General features: G+C 45.9%; 5 protein-coding genes across 12 annotated transcripts; 2 read left to right on the forward strand and 3 right to left on the reverse strand.

Annotated features, from left to right (window-relative positions):
- Positions 1–3,475: 3,475 nt before the first annotated feature.
- Positions 3,476–7,687, forward strand: LOC4329855 (uncharacterized). Of its 6 annotated transcripts, none has more exons than XM_015767236.3 (2): positions 3,476–4,156; positions 4,262–7,687. In XM_015767236.3, exons 1-2 carry the CDS (start codon positions 3,651–3,653, stop codon positions 4,308–4,310), a joined length of 555 nt encoding a protein of 184 aa, XP_015622722.1. In that variant the 5' UTR covers positions 3,476–3,650; the 3' UTR covers positions 4,311–7,687. The 6 variants fall into 6 exon arrangements, with proteins under 6 accessions (XP_015622722.1, XP_015622720.1, XP_066163888.1 ...); XM_015767234.3 differs by having other exon boundaries at positions 6,632–7,116; XM_066307791.1 differs by having other exon boundaries at positions 6,637–7,116.
- Positions 4,334–8,424, reverse strand: LOC4329856 (uncharacterized). 2 transcript variants are annotated; one of them, XM_066307790.1, is made up of 5 exons: positions 7,972–8,424; positions 7,465–7,696; positions 6,626–6,949; positions 4,975–5,738; positions 4,334–4,883 (listed from the first exon to the last, which is right to left on the reverse strand). In XM_066307790.1, the coding sequence occupies exons 1-3, from the start codon at positions 8,347–8,349 to the stop codon at positions 6,900–6,902; spliced, it is 660 nt and encodes a 219-aa protein (XP_066163887.1). In that variant the 5' UTR covers positions 8,350–8,424; the 3' UTR covers positions 4,334–4,883; positions 4,975–5,738; positions 6,626–6,899. The 2 variants fall into 2 exon arrangements, with proteins under 2 accessions (XP_066163887.1, XP_015622719.1); XM_015767233.3 differs by having other exon boundaries at positions 4,334–5,063.
- A 2,869-nt stretch (positions 8,425–11,293) lies between these two features.
- Positions 11,294–12,140, reverse strand: LOC4329857 (uncharacterized). The gene has a single exon (XM_015767643.3). The coding sequence runs from the start codon at positions 12,078–12,080 to the stop codon at positions 11,472–11,474; it is 609 nt and encodes a 202-aa protein (XP_015623129.1). The 5' UTR covers positions 12,081–12,140; the 3' UTR covers positions 11,294–11,471.
- A 471-nt stretch (positions 12,141–12,611) lies between these two features.
- On the reverse strand, positions 12,612–15,929 carry LOC4329858 (isocitrate dehydrogenase [NAD] regulatory subunit 1, mitochondrial). Of its 2 annotated transcripts, none has more exons than XM_015767276.3 (4): positions 15,344–15,929; positions 13,911–14,138; positions 13,490–13,568; positions 12,612–13,198 (listed from the first exon to the last, which is right to left on the reverse strand). In XM_015767276.3, exons 1-4 carry the CDS (start codon positions 15,884–15,886, stop codon positions 12,924–12,926), a joined length of 1,125 nt encoding a protein of 374 aa, XP_015622762.1. In that variant the 5' UTR covers positions 15,887–15,929; the 3' UTR covers positions 12,612–12,923. The 2 variants fall into 2 exon arrangements, with proteins under 2 accessions (XP_015622762.1, XP_015622761.1); XM_015767275.3 differs by having other exon boundaries at positions 13,911–14,150.
- A 1,595-nt stretch (positions 15,930–17,524) lies between these two features.
- LOC9270837 (elongation factor Tu, chloroplastic) lies at positions 17,525–19,255 on the forward strand. Its single transcript, XM_015771575.3, has one exon. The coding sequence runs from the start codon at positions 17,645–17,647 to the stop codon at positions 19,046–19,048; it is 1,404 nt and encodes a 467-aa protein (XP_015627061.1). The 5' UTR covers positions 17,525–17,644; the 3' UTR covers positions 19,049–19,255.
- The last annotated feature ends 2,052 nt before the right edge of the window (positions 19,256–21,307 follow it).

Here is a 21,307-nt window from a genome sequence, read left to right on the forward strand (position 1 = left end):
CCTCCATCCAAAAAAAAACTAAATTTCTAGAGTTTGATTTTTGTCCCACAGAAAACCAATTTCTACCATCTTACTTACCTTCAGCTCATAAAACGAGAAGTTTTATTTTTTAAATACCCTTTACCTACCTATCATCACTATTACTTTTTCCATTGTGAGGGTCATTTTGATCATTTTTACTCCTCACTGAATTTGTCTTGGGATGCTAGGAATTCTCTTTTTTGGGATTGAGGAAGTAGTCATCAAAATCTAGCTATTTTGCACTTTTTGGGCAGATCATTGATCGAGCTCAGTCCGAGGCGATCTTGAAAGGTCAGAGCCTTATCGAAACATCTACCGTCCAATCCAGATGTCACTTGCCAGTTACTACCACAGAATCAAAGTGTTGAACAGTATATTGGATGTTCTACTGTTTCAATACCCACCATTATCTTTGTAGAAATATACATATCCGGTCCAGAAGTAAAAGCAACAAAATAAAATCTGTAAGTATAAAGCAACAAAAGCATCTCTGAACTGATCCTATCCTATCCATACAAGTCATTTGCACACAGAGCTGACGTGTTGAACAGTGTCTTGGAAGTTCCATCGCTTCAATACCAACCATTTATTTATCTTCTGTAGATATACATATCCCAGAAGTAAAAAAAAAAAAGGGACAGCAAAAGTTCTGTAAATAAAACTGGTGCAAGATGTACCCATCGTAATACTCTGTTTAATATATGAGCAGACAGAAGATCAGAGGAATCTGCTGAACCATTCAACTAGGGCAGCTCTTATGTCAGCCAGGTCCTATATGTATCAGTAGAAGATTTAGGGAATGTTTGGTTGATGCCTAACATTGCCATAACTAAGTTTAGACTAGTTGTGGTATGGTGGCATAAATGTGGCTTAGAAATAGTTGGCCATAAGTGTGGCATGCTTATCTCTAATTTTGAGAGCATGACATGTGGATCCCAAAGTTAAGAAAGTGTGGCATAACATAATTGCGGCAGCGAACCAAACACATGCCTTAAAAAACTATGGCATGGCTAAAGTGTGGCGTGGCAAAGTGTGGCAACCAACCAAACAGCCCCTTAATTATGGGTAGTTCTTATTCATAACAGAGGGCATTAAGAGATGTAGTACTAAGTACAGATAAGCATATTCATTTGAAGTGGGAGTACATGCTTATATAGAATTTTTTAAAAAGAGAGAGAGAGAGAGAAGAGAATATGCAGTTAAGGAATATGCTCGCCCTACACATGACTTGGAAAAAAGTCACCTAGGATTCCTCAACAACTATGAATTTAGCTATGTGATCAGACACTTGTCCAAATTTTAAGTGTTCTTTTCCAGGTCGATCTTTGTGATTGATGATCTCTCTTGGCTGCCTAACCTTGACATTTCCAAAGTTCCAATGTATTTAAGCCCATCAAATCGAGATTTCAGAGAAGACGCATGTGTCATTACGACGCAAAGTAATAGAGACATTTGGCACGCACGCATGTATGCTTTTGCCTACTCAATGCTAATATGAAAAATCTATAGTTTGATTTGGATGGAATGAGTTGTTGTTGAGATCATGGTTAGGAGGAAGTCCTGTTGTTTCTGTCAAACTCACTAACATCGACTCGTGTTTATTTGACAGTCAAGTTTGGAACGGCGGAATTTCAATACTAGCTTTTACTGCAAAATCGTATAATTTGCAAGCTATTCTTGCTAAATTCTCATGTTCTGAAACAAAGTTCATCTCTGCCTCTCTGGTCATAACCAATCGATTGCATGGCTATTGCCTACTCGTTTCATCAGACTTTCAGTTCAGCTCAGCCACTTCTTTTTCTTGCGATCAAAAGGCGATCACCACAGTAGCACGCACACACAGCTAGCTAGTGCAGACAGATGACAAAAAGGAGAAGAAAAATGGACATAAGAGACCACTGCAAATCAAGATTTTCTCCGGGTGTGTGTGTGTGTGTGGTGCAGCGGACAGAAGTTCAGACCACCGGGAGAGAGACGAGACGACGACTTGGAAGAAGCAGATTAGCAGAGCAATTTGACTTGAGACAAAGGCACGGATAATTCGTCTAGCTAGGATCTGAATATCTCAAATGTGATGGACGCAGTGGTCGCCATCATGTGCTCATCCTCCACCGGTTGCCAATGCCAAACCACATGTGTGTATGTTTGGCTGAGCTACCACCAGTTTGCCTATCTCCCAGGACACCTTGAAGCAGATCCATCTCGACTGACCAAGAAAGATTTGATGGCAATTGACATGACTTAAAGGATGGCAATTCGCCGCGTGTCAGATATCCAATTCTGTAGCAATCCAAAGCGTTTTTTATAGTGCTGATCACAGTATCCAGAAATATCACTTCTTCAGAAGCCTGATCTTTCTCTTCTTCTTTGGTCTGGTTTGTTCCTCGCCAGGAAATGTTTGGCTGCTTTTTTTTTTCTGCACAAGAATTTACTTGCACCATGCATGACAGAACAGGGAAACTGAAATGACTGCAAATTGGATATCGAATAGTGAAATTTCTCAAAACTTTGATTATCTAGCCACTAGCAGCAGACATTAGACGGACCATGGATGCAGGTTCTGCAACAAAAGCTCATCAGAGTCTACACTTGACAGTCACTTGGAGCTTCGGAATATCCCCATAGCATCTTCCATTTCTGTGGCTTGAATCTGGGGTGTTCATGTCAGCAGCAGAGACAGTGAGTGGCCATTACCACTGTTTGTGGAGTGTGTGCACACACCACCTCCGATGGCTGAAAAACCGTGGACCTACACATGATTGTGTTTTCAACTCTGAACCTTTTCTTGTGTTTCGTCAGAGTTTACTCAAAAAAACGCTTTTCTCACAGGCATCAACGGAAGTAGTACAATTTTTGTAGCGGATTACTGACTTTTCTTTTTGTCAAAATCAACCCGCGTTCTAAAGTGCTAATTAAGGTTAGTTACTCCTCATTTTTGTTAACACGTCTTTTAAACAGTTAAACTGTATGTCCTGTAAAAAAAGTGCTTACAAAATTAATTAAATCGATTTTTAAAAAAATTAATAATTATTATTTAACTAATCATATACTCCCTCCGTCCCAAAATAAACTTTTAGCACTCAGGATTTGTCCTAAAATATAACAGCATCTCCACCAACATTCTATTTTCAACCAATCACAACCCTTTACCATTCACATTTCTCACATACATCCACTACTTATTCAATCACAACCCTTCACTACTCATTTCTACCTATTTTCTTAATAACCGTGTCTAATTATAGAACTTCTTATATTTTAAGACGAATGGAGTACTAAATATATTTCTCGTTTAACGTGCGACTAATTAGCCAAAAACCTAATACATCCTATTTTTTCGCTTATACTTATAAGCTAAAATTTGAATTTTCAACCTTAAAATTTAAGTTAATTTTGGGATTTTTTTCATCGTAGTTTATTTTTCAGATTTTGCTTTAAAATTATTTAGAATACATGCATAAAAATTTTATTAATAAATTATTTTTTATTTGCAAATATGTTGTGCTTGTTCCGGCTCAATCTTGAATAAGCCAAACGGCGTACACTAATCCGAAAAGAACGCGCCAAGTGGGACATCCATGCGAGCGCAAACGAGAGGCTGACGCGCGCGCGCGCGCGGGGCGGCGGGCATGAAGGGCTCGGCGGCGGCGGGCGGCGAGGACGACGTGGAGCTGCTCAAGGCGGTGGCGCAGGCGTGGCACGCGCAGTCGGGCAACCCGCGCGCGGTGGCGTCGGCGGCGGCGCAAGGGGCGGACGACGACGGCGGCGGCGGCGGCGTCTCTTCCTCGGGCACGCGCCGCGCGGGAGTGGGAGGCCCGGGACGGCGCAGGCCGTCACGGTTCAAGCTGGAGGCCGCGGCGATCCGTGACCGGGACACGCGCGGCGGCGGCGGCGGCGAGAGGGCGTGGGACTTCGCGCAGTCGCTGTGGGACACGTACGAGCTCGTCGCCGTGGCGCGGAGGCTCGAGTCCGGCCTCGTCCTCGCCGACCACCATCCCGGCGCCGCCGCCGCCCAGGAGCGCGCCGCCACCACGCGGGAAGGAGGAGGAGGAGGAGGAGGGGTGAAGCGAGCGAGGGAGAGCAGCCGCAGCCTGAGGAGCATATTCCTCCGGTCATCGTGGTCATCGTCCAGGAGGTTCGACGAACCACGCAGCTAGTGCTCTCTCTTCCTCCCCATTATATTGACGTGCAATCCTTTTCCGCAATCGTGAAAAAAAAAATCTGTTCTCCCCATTAACAGGTGTAAAGCTCTCCCAAACACAGATCTTCTCCATTGTTTTTTCAGATAGAGAATCATCGAACAATCAAATCATAAGCATAATTCAAGATGCCTTGTTGCAGAAAGCACCTCTACTTCATCCATTCAGTCAGAAAATGGTAACAGAAACAGAAATTCTTAGATAGGGATACATCATCTGAGCTCCTCCAGTGGATTTGGGGTGAAGTGCACCATCAGAAGGACTGAAGGGGGATCAGCTGCTTGCGCGACGACGACGGTAGCCGCTCCACCGCTTGTCTGAATCACGCTCACCGCATCAGTCGCGGCGCCGCCGCGACCATAAGCTGCCTGGTAGCCATGATAGTTGGAGTAGACATTCTGAACATACCCAGCAGGGTAGGGATGATAGTTGTAGATGGCATTTTCTGATCATAGCCAGCATGGTGGTATGCAGGATTGTTGGAGATGGCATTCTGATCATGATCATCAGGGTAGGCAGGATTCTTGTAGATGGCATTCTGATCATAACCTGCAGATGGTTAGCCAGCATTCCCATGAGCCTGCTGGTAAGACATAGGGTTGGCATATGCATAAGGTGGAGCACAATATGGCCCAGCATGAGCTCCTTGCTGATAGGATGCAGCTGCAGGAAGATAAGGCACAGCTTGAGCTCTTTGCTGATAAGTGATAACCGTCAGAGTGGTTGTTACATGAAGCTGCAAAAGGGGTTATACATGCTGGTGCAGCTTGAGCTTGTGGCATGATGCCACTGGCATCCCAGATTGACCTATTGGTGCTTGTGCCGCTGTTAGCCATATTGCATCTGCTTGTTCAAGAACCAAAGTATGAAATATGTTAGAATCATGGTGTTATCTGCTAAGGGAACATCTTAAGAGTGGGGCTCAATGAATTGATGACCAATTGTTAACAGAACATATTCTCAAAACACACACTCACAAACTGACACACTAGCACTGACACACAAACACTAATACACATCAACTGTGACACATTTTAAGGGGATGCAAATTGGCAAATATTACTAGGACAGAAGAAGGAAATATTATAGTAACAATCTCCAAACTGTAGCTAGATCAAACTTTGCAATGGGAGATACTCCAGGCAAGCTGAAAAAGTGAAAATGGCAGTTGGACATAAGCAGGTTGAAAAGAATTGTACGATGCTGGCAAGGAATGTTTCTTGCCATTCACTAGTTCTGCACCAGAGTATAACTTGCAACATGCTAAGATTGTAACTCAAGCATGTAAACTTACACAAACTAGACTAAAAATGCCAACCATTAAAGACATCATCGTCAAGACACTTGATTTGGTCCTAGTCACGAACTTGTCCGGAGATAAGGATCTCTTCCTAGGCACTTCCTGTTGCTCGCAGCCGCAGCTCATCTTCTTCGTTGATTCCTCTCCTTTTCTTTTGCTCTCTTAAATCTTCAGCTGGTATATCTCACCAAATGCATTTTTGTACGATGGATGCATACCTTGGAATATTTCATTTTTAGAACATGCATTTAACAAAGTGTAATAGTTGTTCTCAGTAAGCTCTATTTGTAACTTATGCTATATGTGTAGTCATTCAATCAAATCATAGTCTCAGAATTGAACTCATGCTGCATTGCTGCCACAATTTTCAAGCACAGTTGTTTTATCAGTTAATCATACAACGATACAATATATTTCATTACAAACTCAAAAGATAGAAAGATAAGTAGGGTGATAATAAGATTATGTGCCAAGTGACAATATGTTCAGATTCAATGAGAAGTAATATCGACAACCAAAAGAACTAGTTTTACCTGCACATAATGATCTAAGAGAAGAGAAACCAGCAATCATTATCAAGCACAAAATAACCACCAGACATTTCAGTGCCAAGGTCGTTAAAAGCATGAAATACAACACTACAATACAAACAATAGGTTATAGCTTCATTTTACAACTAATCTTACTGATTTATCTCACTTCATTTCACCTGCTTCACCCATTATACCTCACAAATGCATCTTGATACTTGATATGACGGATATCTACCTACTATATTTGTTTGCACAACATGCACTTCACTTAATGTGGACATATCTTTTTTAGCAAGCCTAAGGAATTCCACTTTAACTGAGCGTCAACACTGCAGTCTAACAGCAACAATTTTAACAAATGAAAAATAAGGGTATAATTTTACTTGGAATATGTAGGGACAAAAATTGAAATATGCAGGCTTGGTTGTAATCGAATTGCAATTATATTCAGGCATCAGAGAACTAACCACAACCTGCATGTTAACTTTCTATAAAGAATGTTGGCATTTTCCTAACAAAAAGCACCATAAATTGCACTTGTTTGTCAAAACAAAATATTCATATGGTCATACCTGCAGAACAGCCAATGCAAAGTGGCAGATGATGTCACCAGTTCAGAGATCAGCTTGATGTCTTCAAATTTTCAACAAAGGAACAATACAACAAGAAACAGAGATGTCACGGGAAGAATTTGAAGGAGAATTGATTTTTTGGTGGTCGGCACTTGGCAGGAAGCCGACACATCCTCTGAGACAACAAATATTAAGAAGACTATATGAGCTCTCCTTTGGACAGTATACTGGCTTCACAATTCCTCTTCCTCCAATCCAAGTAGAGCAAAAATAATCAGAGATTCAGTAAACTGAGATGGTACTCTGTAGATGCCATGGTGCCAACTGCATTCAAAGTTATGGTATGAAACACTAATTTCTCCACAAACTGGCATAACTTAACTGTACAATAGTAGCAATATCCTGGATAAGAATTTGAGTTTTCAACTTGTCTACACAGCAAGTTGTATTTGGAAGGTGCAAAAATAAATTTATGCCAATATTGTGCTGAACTCCAAGAAGTAAAAGATCATCATTTTTGAAAAGCACGAATTTCATATAAGCAAACAAGGCACAACAGCTCTTCCATACATAGCTACAATTCCAACAGTTCTGATGGCATCCCACAGAAAAATAAATTAACATCTCAACTCAAGATACCCTAATTAAATTAAATTAGTTACAACATGCTGATTTGCCCCCATCCTTAGTACAACAGCGGCCGTCTCAGCCATTCTACAGCATTCACATATGAGCCTAATTTCAGCCACCAAATTAGATGACCACAATAACGCAAATTATCTAGGTAAGCCGTAAGCATAGAAAGCACCAATAGAGTAGGTGGGATGCCTAATTGGTACCAGAGACAGGCTTCTCGCCGGGGCTGCACAAGGAGCTCATGACCTCCCGTGGATCGCCACATACTGGCAGCTCGGCGGGGCTGCACAAGGAGTTCATGAGCTCCCGTGGATCGCCCCATACCGGCAGGTCGGTGACGGCATCCACCAAGGCTGCCTCGTGCGCGTGGCAGAACTCATCGATCTCGTCGCACACCTCCGTCAACCGCTTGAGCAACTGCTCCGTCACCTCCGCCTGCAATGGCCACCACCCCCACAAATGGATAGTGAACAATAAGTCTTTATAAGTACATCAACATACCATACTAACATTCTTACTTGATGATCTACAGTGGGGATTAGAGGATTAGGAAAAACATGTTAAAAAATTTGCAACCTAGCCAGTTGGCAAAAACATGCTGTAACAGTTTCATATCAAGGGTTCTCAGTTTCATTTTTATTTTTATTTAAGAGCAAGGGTTTTCAAGATTCTGGGAGGTGAGGAATGGGCGAGTTGTTACGGTGAGTTACCTGGGCGAGGAGGCCGTCGATGACGGTGAGGTCGGAGGAGGAGGAGGAGGAGCCGGGAGGCGGCGAGGCGGCGACGGGGTCGGAAGGCGGTCGGGGAGGAAGGTCCGCGGCCGGCGCGGCGGGGAGCGGCGCGAGGACGTCCGAGGAGAGCGACTCCCAGCGGGAGAGCTCGTCGAGGTACCTGGCGCGGAGCCGGAGGAGCGCCTGGCGGCGGCGGCGGCGGAGTACGGCCTCGGGTGGCGGCCCCGGGGCGGAGGAGGTCGCGGCGGTGGCGGCGGCGTCCTCGAGGTCGGGCGGGTGGAGGACCCGGCGGCGCTTGTAGACGAAGCCGTCGCAGTTGCAGATCTCCCAGTCCTCGTCGCCGTCGGCGGCGGCCATCCGTGCGCGTGTAGACGGCGGCGGCGGGGGAGCGCGCGTGTGGGTGAGGGAGGAAGGGATTTCGATTTGGGTTTCGGGTTTTTTTTTTTTTGGTTTTTTCGGGGGGTTTAGATTTGGGAGAGATGCAGATTCGAATTCGGAATCGTGGCCGCGGCTCGGCGGGGCGCGTGCGTGCGTGCGTGTCGGCTGCGCTGAAAAAAAAAATCAGCTAATCTGATGGAGTGATGGTACAGGTTGCGCGGCCAGTGTCTTCACTCTCTAGTTCAATTCCGCGCTCGATCCCGGGTTGGGGACGGACACATCCTAGCCCTCGATACCCGCCGCGGGGCTCGATCCAACGGCGGAAAACACACGCGCCTGCCATGACGCCACGCTCCTTTCCGCCTGATAAAAGCACGGCCCGATTTGGCACGAAGCACGCTGGGCCGTGCCGTGCTAGCCCGGCACGGCCCAAGTCCCAGCTCTACTGCCGTCCGTCAGGCCGTAGAGCGTAGTGCTGGCCGAACGGGCGGCCGGCCGAGCACGGCACGGGCATGCCGGTGGCACGGCTCCTGTAGCGGGCCGGGCCGTGCTGCACGGGCCCAAATATAGCACGTAGGCTGGTGTAGGCCCATTAGCACGTTTGCCTCACAGAATTTGAATATGAAGCCGAAAATAAATAAAAAATGTGAAAAGAAGATGAAAAGGTGAAATTTGTGAAAATATTAGAAAAAATGACGAAAAGTAGTGGGAAATAGAAAATAACTTCTAGGTCGGTTACAGGTGAAGCCAATTGCTGCTACTTGATCTCCTGAAGAAAGCGAGCGGTAGTTCAGTCTCCGACAAGTGAGGCCGAACTACTACTACTGCTCCTTCTTACTTATTTCCGTTTTTTGAAAAATTGGGAGGAAATGAGAAAAGTGAGAGAAAATAGACATAATATATGAAACAACATCTGGATCGTGCATCTTGACTTATTCCTTCCTTGAGGAACCAAAAGGCCATAGCGCTGGAGCTCAGCCATGGCGGCGACAAGGTCACTCTCGAGGAGGCAGCCAAGGGAGGTGGAGGTCACGACAATGGCGGTGGCGGGGGACGGAGGCTGAGTCGCACCCTTCTGCTACTGGCAACGGTGGTCACCAGAGGACTAGGGAAAACAAAGAGGGGGTGGAGGCCGAACTAGACCCTGCCTCCATCGGCAGCGATGGCCGTCGTCCTCGACGGGGAGACCAGTGCTCAATAGGGAGTTGCAGGCTTAAAGTGGCTGATGGGAGGAGACTGAGGAAGAAGACGAGAACAATATAGTCTACACATTTTGTTCGATGTATCGATGGGGTATGCAGTGGCATTTTTTTTTGATACGCCAACAGTTATAATGGCATGACTACAAATAAGTAAATATTAATTGTACATTTTAAAACTGAAGAATTTATAATTGTATAGATTAATTACCTTATTTAAGGGTATTAAACCTATTTTTCAGTTTGTTTGGTTTGAGGACAAATAAGATGGGATGATCCATGACACAGAATATTCCCCTAAGACCAAGATCAAGTTAGCCTAGTCCCTTAGAAATTGGCGGACCAATTCAACCTATTATTTTTCTCACTGACACGTGGAGAAAATTCCAATTCTAAAAATAAATCTAAACATACACCATATTCAAATTAATCTTTATTTTTGGGACAGAACGAGTAGCGTATTCAAATTAATCTTCAGGACTGAAATTTTTTGGGACTGAACGAGTAGCAAGAAGAGACCATTAACGGGCAGATCGTCAGCAACATCTTTAGGCTGAGGCTTGTTTATTTCCTAAAACAAAAACTTTTCACCCATCATATCGATTGTTTGCACACATGCATGGAGTATTAAATGTGGAAAAAAAAACCTATTACACAGTTTGCGTGTAAATTGTGAGACGAATCTTTTAAGCCTAATTGTGCCATGATTTGACAATGTGGTGCTACAGTAAACATTTGCTAATGACAGATTAATTAGGCTTAATAAAGTCGTCTCGCGGTTTCCTAGCGGAATCTGTAACTTGTTTTTGTTATTAGATAATGTTTAATATACTTTAAATGTGCGTCCGTATGTATGTCCGTATATTCGATGTGATAAACTGATACCCCAAAACAAAAATTTATGGTAACTAAACCGGGCCTGAATGTTTCTGCGGGGAGACATGAGAGACATAAATCGACGTTATGCGGCGTATGGAGAATTGGAGATCACCGGTTTGCATATATCAAAGGCCGGCAAAAACTTACATGCATCGATGTGCCATCCCTAAACAGTGTCAGTGAAAAATGGATGTTTAGTTTACAGTTTGCAAGAATCGAGCGTTCACAAATCTTTGCACCTCGCCACCACACAGCTGCAACAAGGTATTAATAATTAATTGTCACATGGATCAAGAGCAATAAGCAGTTAAGCACCCAGCACAGATGGTGACTCGGTGACCAAGGTCTCAAAATTCCAGAACATAAACCAAACCAAGCAGCGCGGCATCTTACGATCTTCAAGAAAGCTATGAAAGCAGCTCGGGAGCAAACAATAGGAAATACAGTTGATCCAGGGTTCACCAAGCTGTTCTGGGTAGGGTTACCGCCACCTCACGATTTGACTGGTGCAATTACTGCGAGATATACCATTATTTCCACACGGTTTGGTAAACCCTGGTATGATCACTTCATAGAAACAATCGAACATCAGACCAAAACACTTCAGAGAAACAATCGATCATTGGGACCAACCCGAAATTCAGCTCGTCGTTTTACAATCACTGCTCCCTGCTTGTTTCAGTCCAAAGAGATTTTGAATTTTGATGGGTGGATTTTTTCCCCCTCTCTTCTCAGCAATCATCAAAACAGATAATAACAATCAATGAAATTCACAAAGAGAACACCTAAAATTAATCCTAAGATAATTTCAAGCAGGCAATCAGCAATGCATGGAACACAGAAAATCAGCAACGAACCTGCACCCAACATCATTCATACCAACATAATTGCTGGATTGACCATACTTAAAATCTCATGCTAAAGCATTAGTACAAAATCTCGTTGCGCAATGTAAAAACTAGTAAGCTGCACTGTAACATGGGTATCACAGATAACAAAAGGATTTGTTTGGTAAGGCGATCTTCAGTTGTCTAGGCCGGGCACCTGCATGCGGCGGTTGGCGTCCGACTTCTTGCCGCCGAGGAACTCGTCGGGGACGACCTTGAGCTGCTTCCGCTTCTTGGACTTGGCGATCTTCTGGATGGTCTTGGGGTTGGTGACCCGCTGCAGCTTGGTGCCCGAGCGGAGCACGTTCTCCTTCTTGCGCTTCTCCCGCTCCTCCCGCTGCTTCCGCTTCGCCGCCTTGCTCTGCCGGATCTCCTCCTTGAGCTCCGCCACGCGGGCCTGGTACGCGCGCTTCAGGGACTTGTCGCGGGCGCGCTGCTCCAGCGGGGTCGGCTTCCGGGACGCCGCCAGCGCGGAGGCGCGGCGGGTGCGGGCCTCCTTCCAGCGCCGCCCGGAGACGCGCCCGGCGATGACGCCGTCGTAGGTGGGCTGCCCGAAGGAGGCGGGCTTGGAGGGGTCGGACAGGGAGGGCACCGCGCGGAGCTTGGACGGCCTCGGCGCGTCGGCGTCGGCGTCGAGGTCCATGGAGTCGGCGGCGGCCGCCTCCTCCGCCTCGCGGCGCTTGCGCTTCCCGCGCTCGCCGCCGAGGCCCTCGTCGAGGTAGCGGAAGTCGAGGTGGGACGCCATGGGGGGGATGGGAGAATCGGGAAGCTAGGGTCGCCGCCGCCTCGGGTCGGGGAGGAAGAGAGGTTGGAGGCGAGCGAAGGGGAGAAGTTTTATTAGGGTTTGCATCACAAGAGGCGGCGGGCCATATGGGCCAGCTTGCAAATATTTGGGCCAGGCCAGCTTAGCGCGGCCTTGTTTCTTTTTTTTTCCTTTTATGTACTATTTCCGCCAATAATGTGAGAATAAATCCTCTTTTACATTGCAAAATTTAGACTCCATACCGCAAAAACAAGTCATTTTAGACTTTTTTGTCAACATTATACAATTTTTTACTACCTTTTAACATAAATTTTAAAAGTTACATATTTATACATCCAAAATCCATATTTTGAATAATTTTTATTGTTAAAGTAAACTCATGTTCACTACATGCATTTTAAACTTATTATTTTGAGACCAGAACGAGTTCTTAGAATATATAACAAGAATTAGTATTTTGCCAGTTAACTGCAACACAACTCTTTCTACAAGGAAATCAGGCAGACATTATCATTATAGTAAAGATCAGAATATGTAATAATAAGTAGAAGTAATCAACGCAATAGTGTTACAGTTAAGAGAATCGTTCTCTCTTATTTCCAGTTAAGACCGCAAAAACATTGCGTTAAAAATCGATCCTGGATTCCTGGTGATTTGCTCCATCATTCCGAAGCAAAATCCACCAGACACAAGACACCTGAAGATTGTACAAGGCTGTGACGAACGAAATGATGATCTAACGCTATAAGAAACGAAAATCAGTCGGGACTAGACACCTAGTCCAAAGGGAAAATTTTGTTTCAAAAGAACGCAGCCGGCCAGCAATTAATCAAGATGCGCGATCACTGCATCCGTGACTTCCTGCGTGGTGCTGCTGCCGCCCAAGTCTTTGGTTCTGTACTTGCCTTCTGCGATGACACGCTTCACCGCCGTCTCCAGCCGGTCAGCGAATGATGGGAATTGCAAATGCCGCAACATCATGGCAGATGAGAGGAGCAGAGCAACGGGGTTAGCTTTCTTCTGCTCCACAACTTTGACGTTTCCAACATTTCCTGCAGAAGCTCCTTGCTCGAAGACAGCATGGTCCTGACCCACATTACCTAAAATTTGTGCATTTCATGAGGATTGTATGTATTTGTTTTTTGCATATGCACAAATATGAAATATGCACAAGTTGAGAGTTAACACATTTGTAAGAGGTTCTGGCAGCATACAAAATTGAGTGGGTCCAAGAAAGTGTATAAAATGCAACACAAAATATCACACAACACATAGCCTGTAACTAACAGACAACTGCAAAAGCAAGCCTGTCGGTTTCCAGCTCCTGATAGCCGTATTGACTATTTGTGCAGGTAAAAGTACAGAATTACAAGCGATAGTTCAAAATTTACCTCCAGGCATGACACCAGTGCCTCCAGCAATACCTGCAGCCGTGTTAGCCACCAGATTGCCATAAAGATTTGGCGTGACCTACAAACACACAAAACAAGAGCATGCTAAATCAAAAGTTCCTAGTTAATCAAACAAACTTGATCTGAAAACTCTGTGACAATCAAGAAAACATCCTTCAGACAGAAGTGCAAAGGGAATTAATATTCTATCACATTCATTGCAGATAATCTACTAAGTACTCTGATAATGTGCATTTGATCAATATATGTAAACATCAAGCAGAAACTAAAAACTTTACTTTGTTTTTGTTTTTATGACATGATAAAAGCATAGATCAGTAGGTGAGTATAGAATATGGTGACGTTACAAACAGAATGCATTTGTTAAGATGCATAGTAATGATAGAACTAACATACTTACCATAACATCAAATTGTTCAGGCTTAGCAACAAGCTGCATACAACAGTTGTCCACGATGATTTCATTATATTGAATTCCAGGATACTTTGTTGCAACCTCACGGCAAGACTCCAAGAATAAACCATCAGCAAGCTTCATGATGTTTGCTTTATGCACGGCAGTCACTTTCTTTCTGTTGTTGAGGTACGCGTACTCAAAAGCATACTTGGCAATCCTTTCAGAGCAGAACTTTGTGATCACCTAGTAAATCCATTTAGTAACAGTACCATATAGAAAAAAATTCCTTTAGATGATGAAATGAAAAGTGACAAAAACATTTACATACGTTCTATTTCAGAAATCGGTACTCACGCAAATTTGCAAAATAGGAGTATAAAAGAATATGTGCAGTAAAGGACTGCCTGCCAAGACCTAATCAGCTAGAGTGCCATCAACAGGCCATTTATGGAGGCAAAAGTGTTAAAAATATAACTAATTGACTCAGATCACCATGGACTAGTGACCAGATTAGCAATATCAGATATAAACTATGTAGATATACATCATGCGTCAATATAACATGTATCAAGTATTAAACTGTTTACACATTCAGGTCAATTGTTAATGCTAACGCATACCATAGCATCTGTTCCAACAATATAGGATCTAACCAACATCAAGAGCCGTTTGAAATCAAAGCACTGCTCCTAATGTGCAGCTAGCAACCAAAACTTCAACTGTGAGATCCATTCACCTAAGAAAATTGTCACAGGACCCAAAAGGAACTTGTTTCCTCTTCAAATCAGAACTACACCAATGATAGTTAACCTAATAATTTTATAGCTTTCTCAAAGGATGGATAATTGGATACCGCAAGTTATCAGATTATTTTTATGCTTCATTTGGTGCTTATTAGCATAAGTCCTTCTGGATCATCTCAGAGATTTATCAATTTCTACACAGGTGATTACATAAATTTTGTAAAACTGACTTAATTTGAGGATATTTTGAAGCCCATCCATCGAAATCTGTATTGAATAGTCCACATAATTCGATCATAACCACTATCTCAACTACAGCAAGCATGCTTCATTGCAACAAACAACTTACCAGTTACATATGCCTAAAGTGTTTTATGCACAACCCAGCAATACATGGATCTCGAATACTCATTATGCAAACCACTAACATCTCAGAAAAGCGTCAATACACATGGTAAGTTTCATCAATTCAACTGAATACTAAGGTTACTAGATGTGGACAATAAACCTACCAATCCAGTAAAGTAACAAGCAGTAGGTAAAACAAACAGTCCTAAGTATATAGACGAAATTGCTCGATAAGTGGCAAACCTAAGTTGCATTTGGGGTTCTCTCGGCACACGCATTAACCCAAGCACCCTGGCAAACACTACATCAACTAGGTGAGTTAGCAGCAAGCGGAATTCGCCATACCTTAAGGCTCTCCACGACGCCAGGGACGACCTCGTGCTCAAGCCCGGAGTACTCGCCCTCGGTGTTCTCCCTGATGACGACAATGTCGACGTTGTCGTGCCTGGTGGGCAGCCCCGGGAGGTTGAAGCAGTTGACGAGGGAGGCGTAGAGGTCGAGCTCCTTGCGGAGCTGCACGTTGAGGGAGGAGACACCCCCGCCGACTGGGGTGGCGAGGCCGCCCTTGAGGCAGACCTTGTTGCGGCGGATGGAGTCGATGACCTCGGGGGGAACCGTCGGCATGTCGCCGCGGACCTCGTAGGACTCGAAGTAGACCGGCGCGTGCATGGCCTCCATCACCTGCCGCACGGCGCCGGTGACGAGGGGCCCGATGCCGTCGCCCGGGATGAGCGTGACGGCGCGCGGGGCGCCGTCCCCCGGCCGCGGCATGTAGGTGACGGTGCGGCGGGAGACGGCGGCGGCGGCGAGAGGATGGGGCGGGGAGGGGGAGGGGGAGGGAGTGGGGGAGAGGAGGCGCTGGAGGAGAGGGGCGGATCGCCGCGCCATGGCCGCCGCGTCTAGGGTTTGGAGGCGGATGCGATCGGTCTTCGAGGAGAGACTCCAAAAGCGGGGGTATTGGGGAGGAAGAGAGAGGGAATGGGTTTTCTCGTTTATTTTTAAGTACCATATTTAGAAAAAAAAATAAATTTGCAATTAGAGTCAATTTCGTAAAGAAAAACAAACTTTATTGTACCAAACTGTAAATGGAGGATTAATCATGAATTATAGATATAGTATTTGGCATGTACTCTATTTTAAGTTTTTAAGTTAACACTTAATTAATCATGCGATAATGAGTTGCTCTAATTTACGTGCGCAGAAAGAGAGTTATACAGATCCATAAAATCCGAAGACACACATGGAGACTACTTGCCCTACAGTGGGTGTGAACGAGGCCACGTCGTGGCCTAATGGCCTTGTAGACTAATAGCTACAAGTGGGTTAAATGACATTGCTACCCTTATGTTTTCTATTGTGACTTATCGCCTCCTCTCACGACTCATCTTTTCCATCCCTCCTCTCGCAATTTCTATCCTCGCCTCGTGATGCTCCGTGTGTTGCCAGTCCTCGCCGTCAAGAGTACTGAAGATGAAGCTCCGCAGTGGCTACGAGTATGAAAGGAGTTGGTTGTGGTGCCGCCACCGTCGAGACCTAGGGCGTCGCCGCTTTCCCCAACGGAGATGCGGGATGTGATCATGGTCCCGGGACCGACGGCTCCACCACCGGTAACTCTAGCGCCACCGCCACCGCTCCAGCCCCAACGTCAGTTGCTGCACCACCGAAAGCTGTAGATTTGAATAGTACCTAGGGTTTGCTGGTGAGTTGAGAATCTTGTAGATGTAGAAATTAGGTGATGATTTCGTGTTTTGGTCCTGTATTTATGTTGGAAAACTTTAATTTTGTTGCTTCCTTTATTGGCTACTCCTAGCCATGGTGGGATGGCAATGAGGGAAGGGATGGTGAGGACAGGCACATGATGGGAAAAATGGCAGCCGACGCGTGCGCGAGAGGATGGCTGAGGGCGATTTGGGAAGTGGGGACCGAGCTCGTGGGTGGAGGATTACACAGCGAGGTCACGACCCCCACAACGCACTGTTCTTTGTCGCTCCACACTCCACTCTCCCTGAATCAGATTGAGGAACACGTTACCAAGTTTGGTATTGCGGACTTCAAGTGGATGCGGTAGAAGCTAACGTGGTGCCCAATATTTGTTAGGGGAACGGTTAAGCCCAATGCACTAACATCACCTCTTTTTACTATCTTGAAATAACAACGCTCGTTGCACGGGAACACGGCACCATCACCGTCACTCTTCCCGCTTCACAGTCGACATCACCCCCCTTAACATCCGCGGGAATGGAACGACCAGGGCCGCGCGGTTTTACGTGCACCGGCAGAAGAGAGCGCCACCAAACAAAACAGACAACGCGAAAAGAGAGGTTGGCGTTCCGGGTGACGAGGCCAAACCTGGGCCTCAACCCCATTTTTTCTGGCCCAAACGCCGCAAAACCACCGAGATTTCCCGTCATTTTTCACCTCCCCCACAACGACGACACAGGCACACGCCTCCGCGAGACCCAACCCCCGGGCCGCCCAGCGCCTCACGATTTCGCCGCACCTCCCCTAATCCGTGGCCCTCCCCTTATCCCTCTCTTCTAGATAAGCAAGCGCAAACCCCTCTCCGCTCTCCCCTATCCATCCCCAAATCCGAACCCTCCCCCCCCCCCCCACTCCTCTGCGCCTCCCTCCTCCGCGGCCTCCGCCATGGCCTCCCTCGCCTCCGCCTCCGCATCCACCTCCCTGGTCTTCTCCACCTCCTCCTCCAAGCCGCGCCTCGGCTCCTCCGTCGGATTCTCCTCGCCCGCGCGGTTCCGGCGCACGGCGGCGGCGGCGGCGTCCAGGGGCACGGGGCGGCGCGCGGGGCTGCTGGTAGTGCGCGCGGCGAGGGGGAAGTTCGAGCGGACCAAGCCGCACGTCAACATCGGCACCATCGGCCACGTCGACCACGGGAAGACTACGCTGACGGCGGCGCTCACCATGGTGCTCGCCTCCGTGGGCGGGAGCGCCCCCAAGAAGTACGACGAGATCGACGCGGCGCCCGAGGAGCGCGCCCGCGGCATCACCATCAACACCGCCACCGTCGAGTACGAGACCGAGACCCGCCACTACGCCCACGTCGACTGCCCCGGCCACGCCGACTACGTCAAGAACATGATTACCGGCGCCGCGCAGATGGACGGCGCCATCCTCGTCGTCTCCGGCGCCGACGGGCCCATGCCGCAGACCAAGGAGCACATCCTGCTCGCCAAGCAGGTCGGTGTCCCCAAGATTGTTGTCTTCCTCAACAAGAAGGACCAGGTCGACGACGAGGAGCTGCTCCAGCTCGTCGAGCTCGAGGTCCGCGAATTGCTCTCCTCCTACGAGTACGATGGCGACGAAGTGCCCATCGTCGCTGGCTCCGCGCTCAAGGCGCTCGAGAACCTCATGGCCAACCCTGCCATTAAGCGCGGCGATGATGAGTGGGTGGACGGGATCTTCTCGTTGATTGATTCCGTGGATAACTACATCCCTGTCCCACAGCGCCAGACCGACCTCCCGTTCTTGCTTGCTGTTGAGGATGTGTTCTCCATCACCGGTCGTGGTACCGTTGCCACTGGCCGTATTGAGCGTGGCACCGTCAAGGTTGGGGACACGGTCGATATCGTCGGTATCCGGGAGACTCGCAACTGCACGGTGACTGGTGTTGAGATGTTCCAGAAGACCATGGATGATGCGATGGCTGGGGACAATGTCGGCCTGCTTCTCCGAGGTATGCAGAAGGATGATATCGAGAGAGGCATGGTGCTTGCGAAGCCTGCTTCCATCACGCCACACACCAAGTTTGATGCGGTTGTGTATGTCCTGAAGAAGGACGAGGGTGGACGGCACTCACCGTTTTTCCCTGGTTACCGCCCTCAGTTCTACATGCGGACTACCGATGTGACGGGGAATGTCACAAAGATTATGAACGACAAGGACGAGGAGGCGAAGATGTGCATGCCTGGTGACCGTGTCAAGATGGTTGTGGAGCTCATCCAGCCCGTCGCTTGTGAGCAGGGAATGAGGTTTGCCATCCGTGAGGGTGGAAAGACCGTCGGTGCCGGCGTCATCAATACGATCTTGAAGTAAACTGGATGGAGCATATCCACCGTGAGAATTTTCCTTGTTTACTCTTTGCGAAATGCTCTGTAGTTGTTATTACGCGTTGAGTTTTAGGGGTTGCTCATGTGAAATTGTAGTATGGCACTTTTCTCTTCAAGTGAATTTGCATACTTTGTGATATTCACGACAAAGATACATCTGTTTGCAACTAATTTGGCTATGCAGTGCCATCTACTGTCATGTGTTCAATTGTTCATCTATTGAGCTTGATGCCACATGGAATTGTAGAGTTACACATGTACGGATGTAGTACATTTCTTGCTTCAGATTATATAAGCTATCAGCCTAGCATCATCTGTGATGTGGTTTGCTTGCTTGACAAACCTATCTTGATGCTAGTTCTGATGCTTACATATATATCAATTTCATTATCTTCTTTTTCTTTGGGGAACTAATATTAATTATCTGTTGGTTAACAAATTGGTGCGTCCAAGTGATTGTTCTTTATGTGCCATTTATAATGAGGTTGCTTAATTGCCTATTGGAATTAGGTGTATGCAATTTGAGCTGTTTGAGATGATTGTCTCAGTCTATGCACCCAACCATACTAATTCTTTCTTTGCATTTGTTGTACCACATTTACATGCAGTATTTAGCTTTCATGAATCTGCCAGTACTTGTGTAGTTGTGTTTTCTTGGGTGCTCTGACATGTAATTGTTTTCTTCACCCTTTTGTGCTGGGCTAATAGTGCTAACTCATTTAGCTCCCTGTTGTTATCTTCGAATAATTTAGTGCATTAACCTCTTATGGGCTTCAAGTGTCTGCAGCATGAGCATGAACTCCATTAGCTGCACCCAACCTCTATAATAGGTGTGTGTGGCTCTGAAGCTGGTGCTGGTCTAACATTGTGGAGAAGATCACCAGTTCAGTACTTCAGTAGGCATATAAGCTGTGAATTTCTTTCAGAGATGCTCAAGCAACAAATACTGGCCTTCTGGGAGAGATGTCCTGAGAACCACATATGTTGGAAAATTGAAAGTTGGCAAAAAAGGATCAGTTATTTGTACATAGGAATAGTGCTGTTTTAGTAACTTTAATGTGAGGGTTTTTTTTGGCTTTGTTTGAGCTTTTTGCATTACTTTTTAAGCGGTAACATCAGCTTTCCAAAAACATGTGTTTTCTCTGATCATAAATATTCAGTTGACGTGTAGGATAAGATTTGGTAAATTTTGAAACTTTGATAATTAATAATGTCTCACATGCTTAGTTAAAAAAAAGAGAGATGGTATACGTATATTTACCTAAAAAGTATAGATTTTATAAACTTTTTAATGTAAAATTAATGGTTAAAAGTTTTAAAAATTTTATTCTAAATGTCAGATATTTATGATCGAATGCAGCACATTTTCGTAGCTAAAAACAAGTATTTTCAGTTATAACAGCATTCTGTTATGCAAACTTCATTAACTTGAAAAGTACCTAAAAATGTTGTCTTTTCTCCATCCATTGAGCAGGTATGATATCCATCACTAGGACATGAAGGTTTCCTCTTTTCTTTTCTTCTTTTTTCTTTTTTACAGGAACCAGGACAAGAAGGTTAACTCCAACGACTACAAGTTCGTCTCTCTGCAGTTGTCTGAGCAGCCTTTTCCCGTTTTCTCTAATCCATTCTGAGTTTCTGACGGCTAGCATCTCTTGTGTTTCTGTGTATGATGTGAGCTTGCTTTGCAGGGGATCTCATTCCCTTCCTCTTGCAACTCTGAAAGGGCCAACGAAATTCTAAACTAAGCCTCTGACCTGCTTGGGCATATTCCAGATAATTAGAATCGAACAGTGTACATTTCTCTCTTGTAAAACTCATATTGTTCGAGAAAAATTGGCTGCACATTTACTGGAGGATTATCCCAAGCATCGGTAGTATTTATTTGATTCCGTGGACGGCAAAGTCAGGTCCTCCATTAAAAAAGATCAAAAAGGCAGAAATTTCCGTGGACTTTCTGCTGAAGGATGAAAAAAAAGGCACCTTTGTAGGAAAAAAAAGAGGAGAGATCTCTTGTGAAAAAAATGAAGCAAGAAAAGGAGAAAGGGACAGAGGAGAGCCTCTGAACGAAGAAGTGAACTCGTTGGTGAGCCGAGGAGTGAGATGGTCGCCCACAGAATTTCCACGTGTCTCACGGTCAGCCGTTGCTGCCGCTGTCACCGGAAAGCTACGGATTTTCTGGCCCCCGGCGCCGGCGGCCGTGCTGATGCGATGCGTGCATGTCTGTCAGGCAAATAGGCAATCG

This window comes from Oryza sativa, chromosome 2, assembly GCF_034140825.1.
Source record: "Oryza sativa Japonica Group chromosome 2, ASM3414082v1".
NCBI lineage: Eukaryota > Viridiplantae > Streptophyta > Magnoliopsida > Poales > Poaceae > Oryza > Oryza sativa.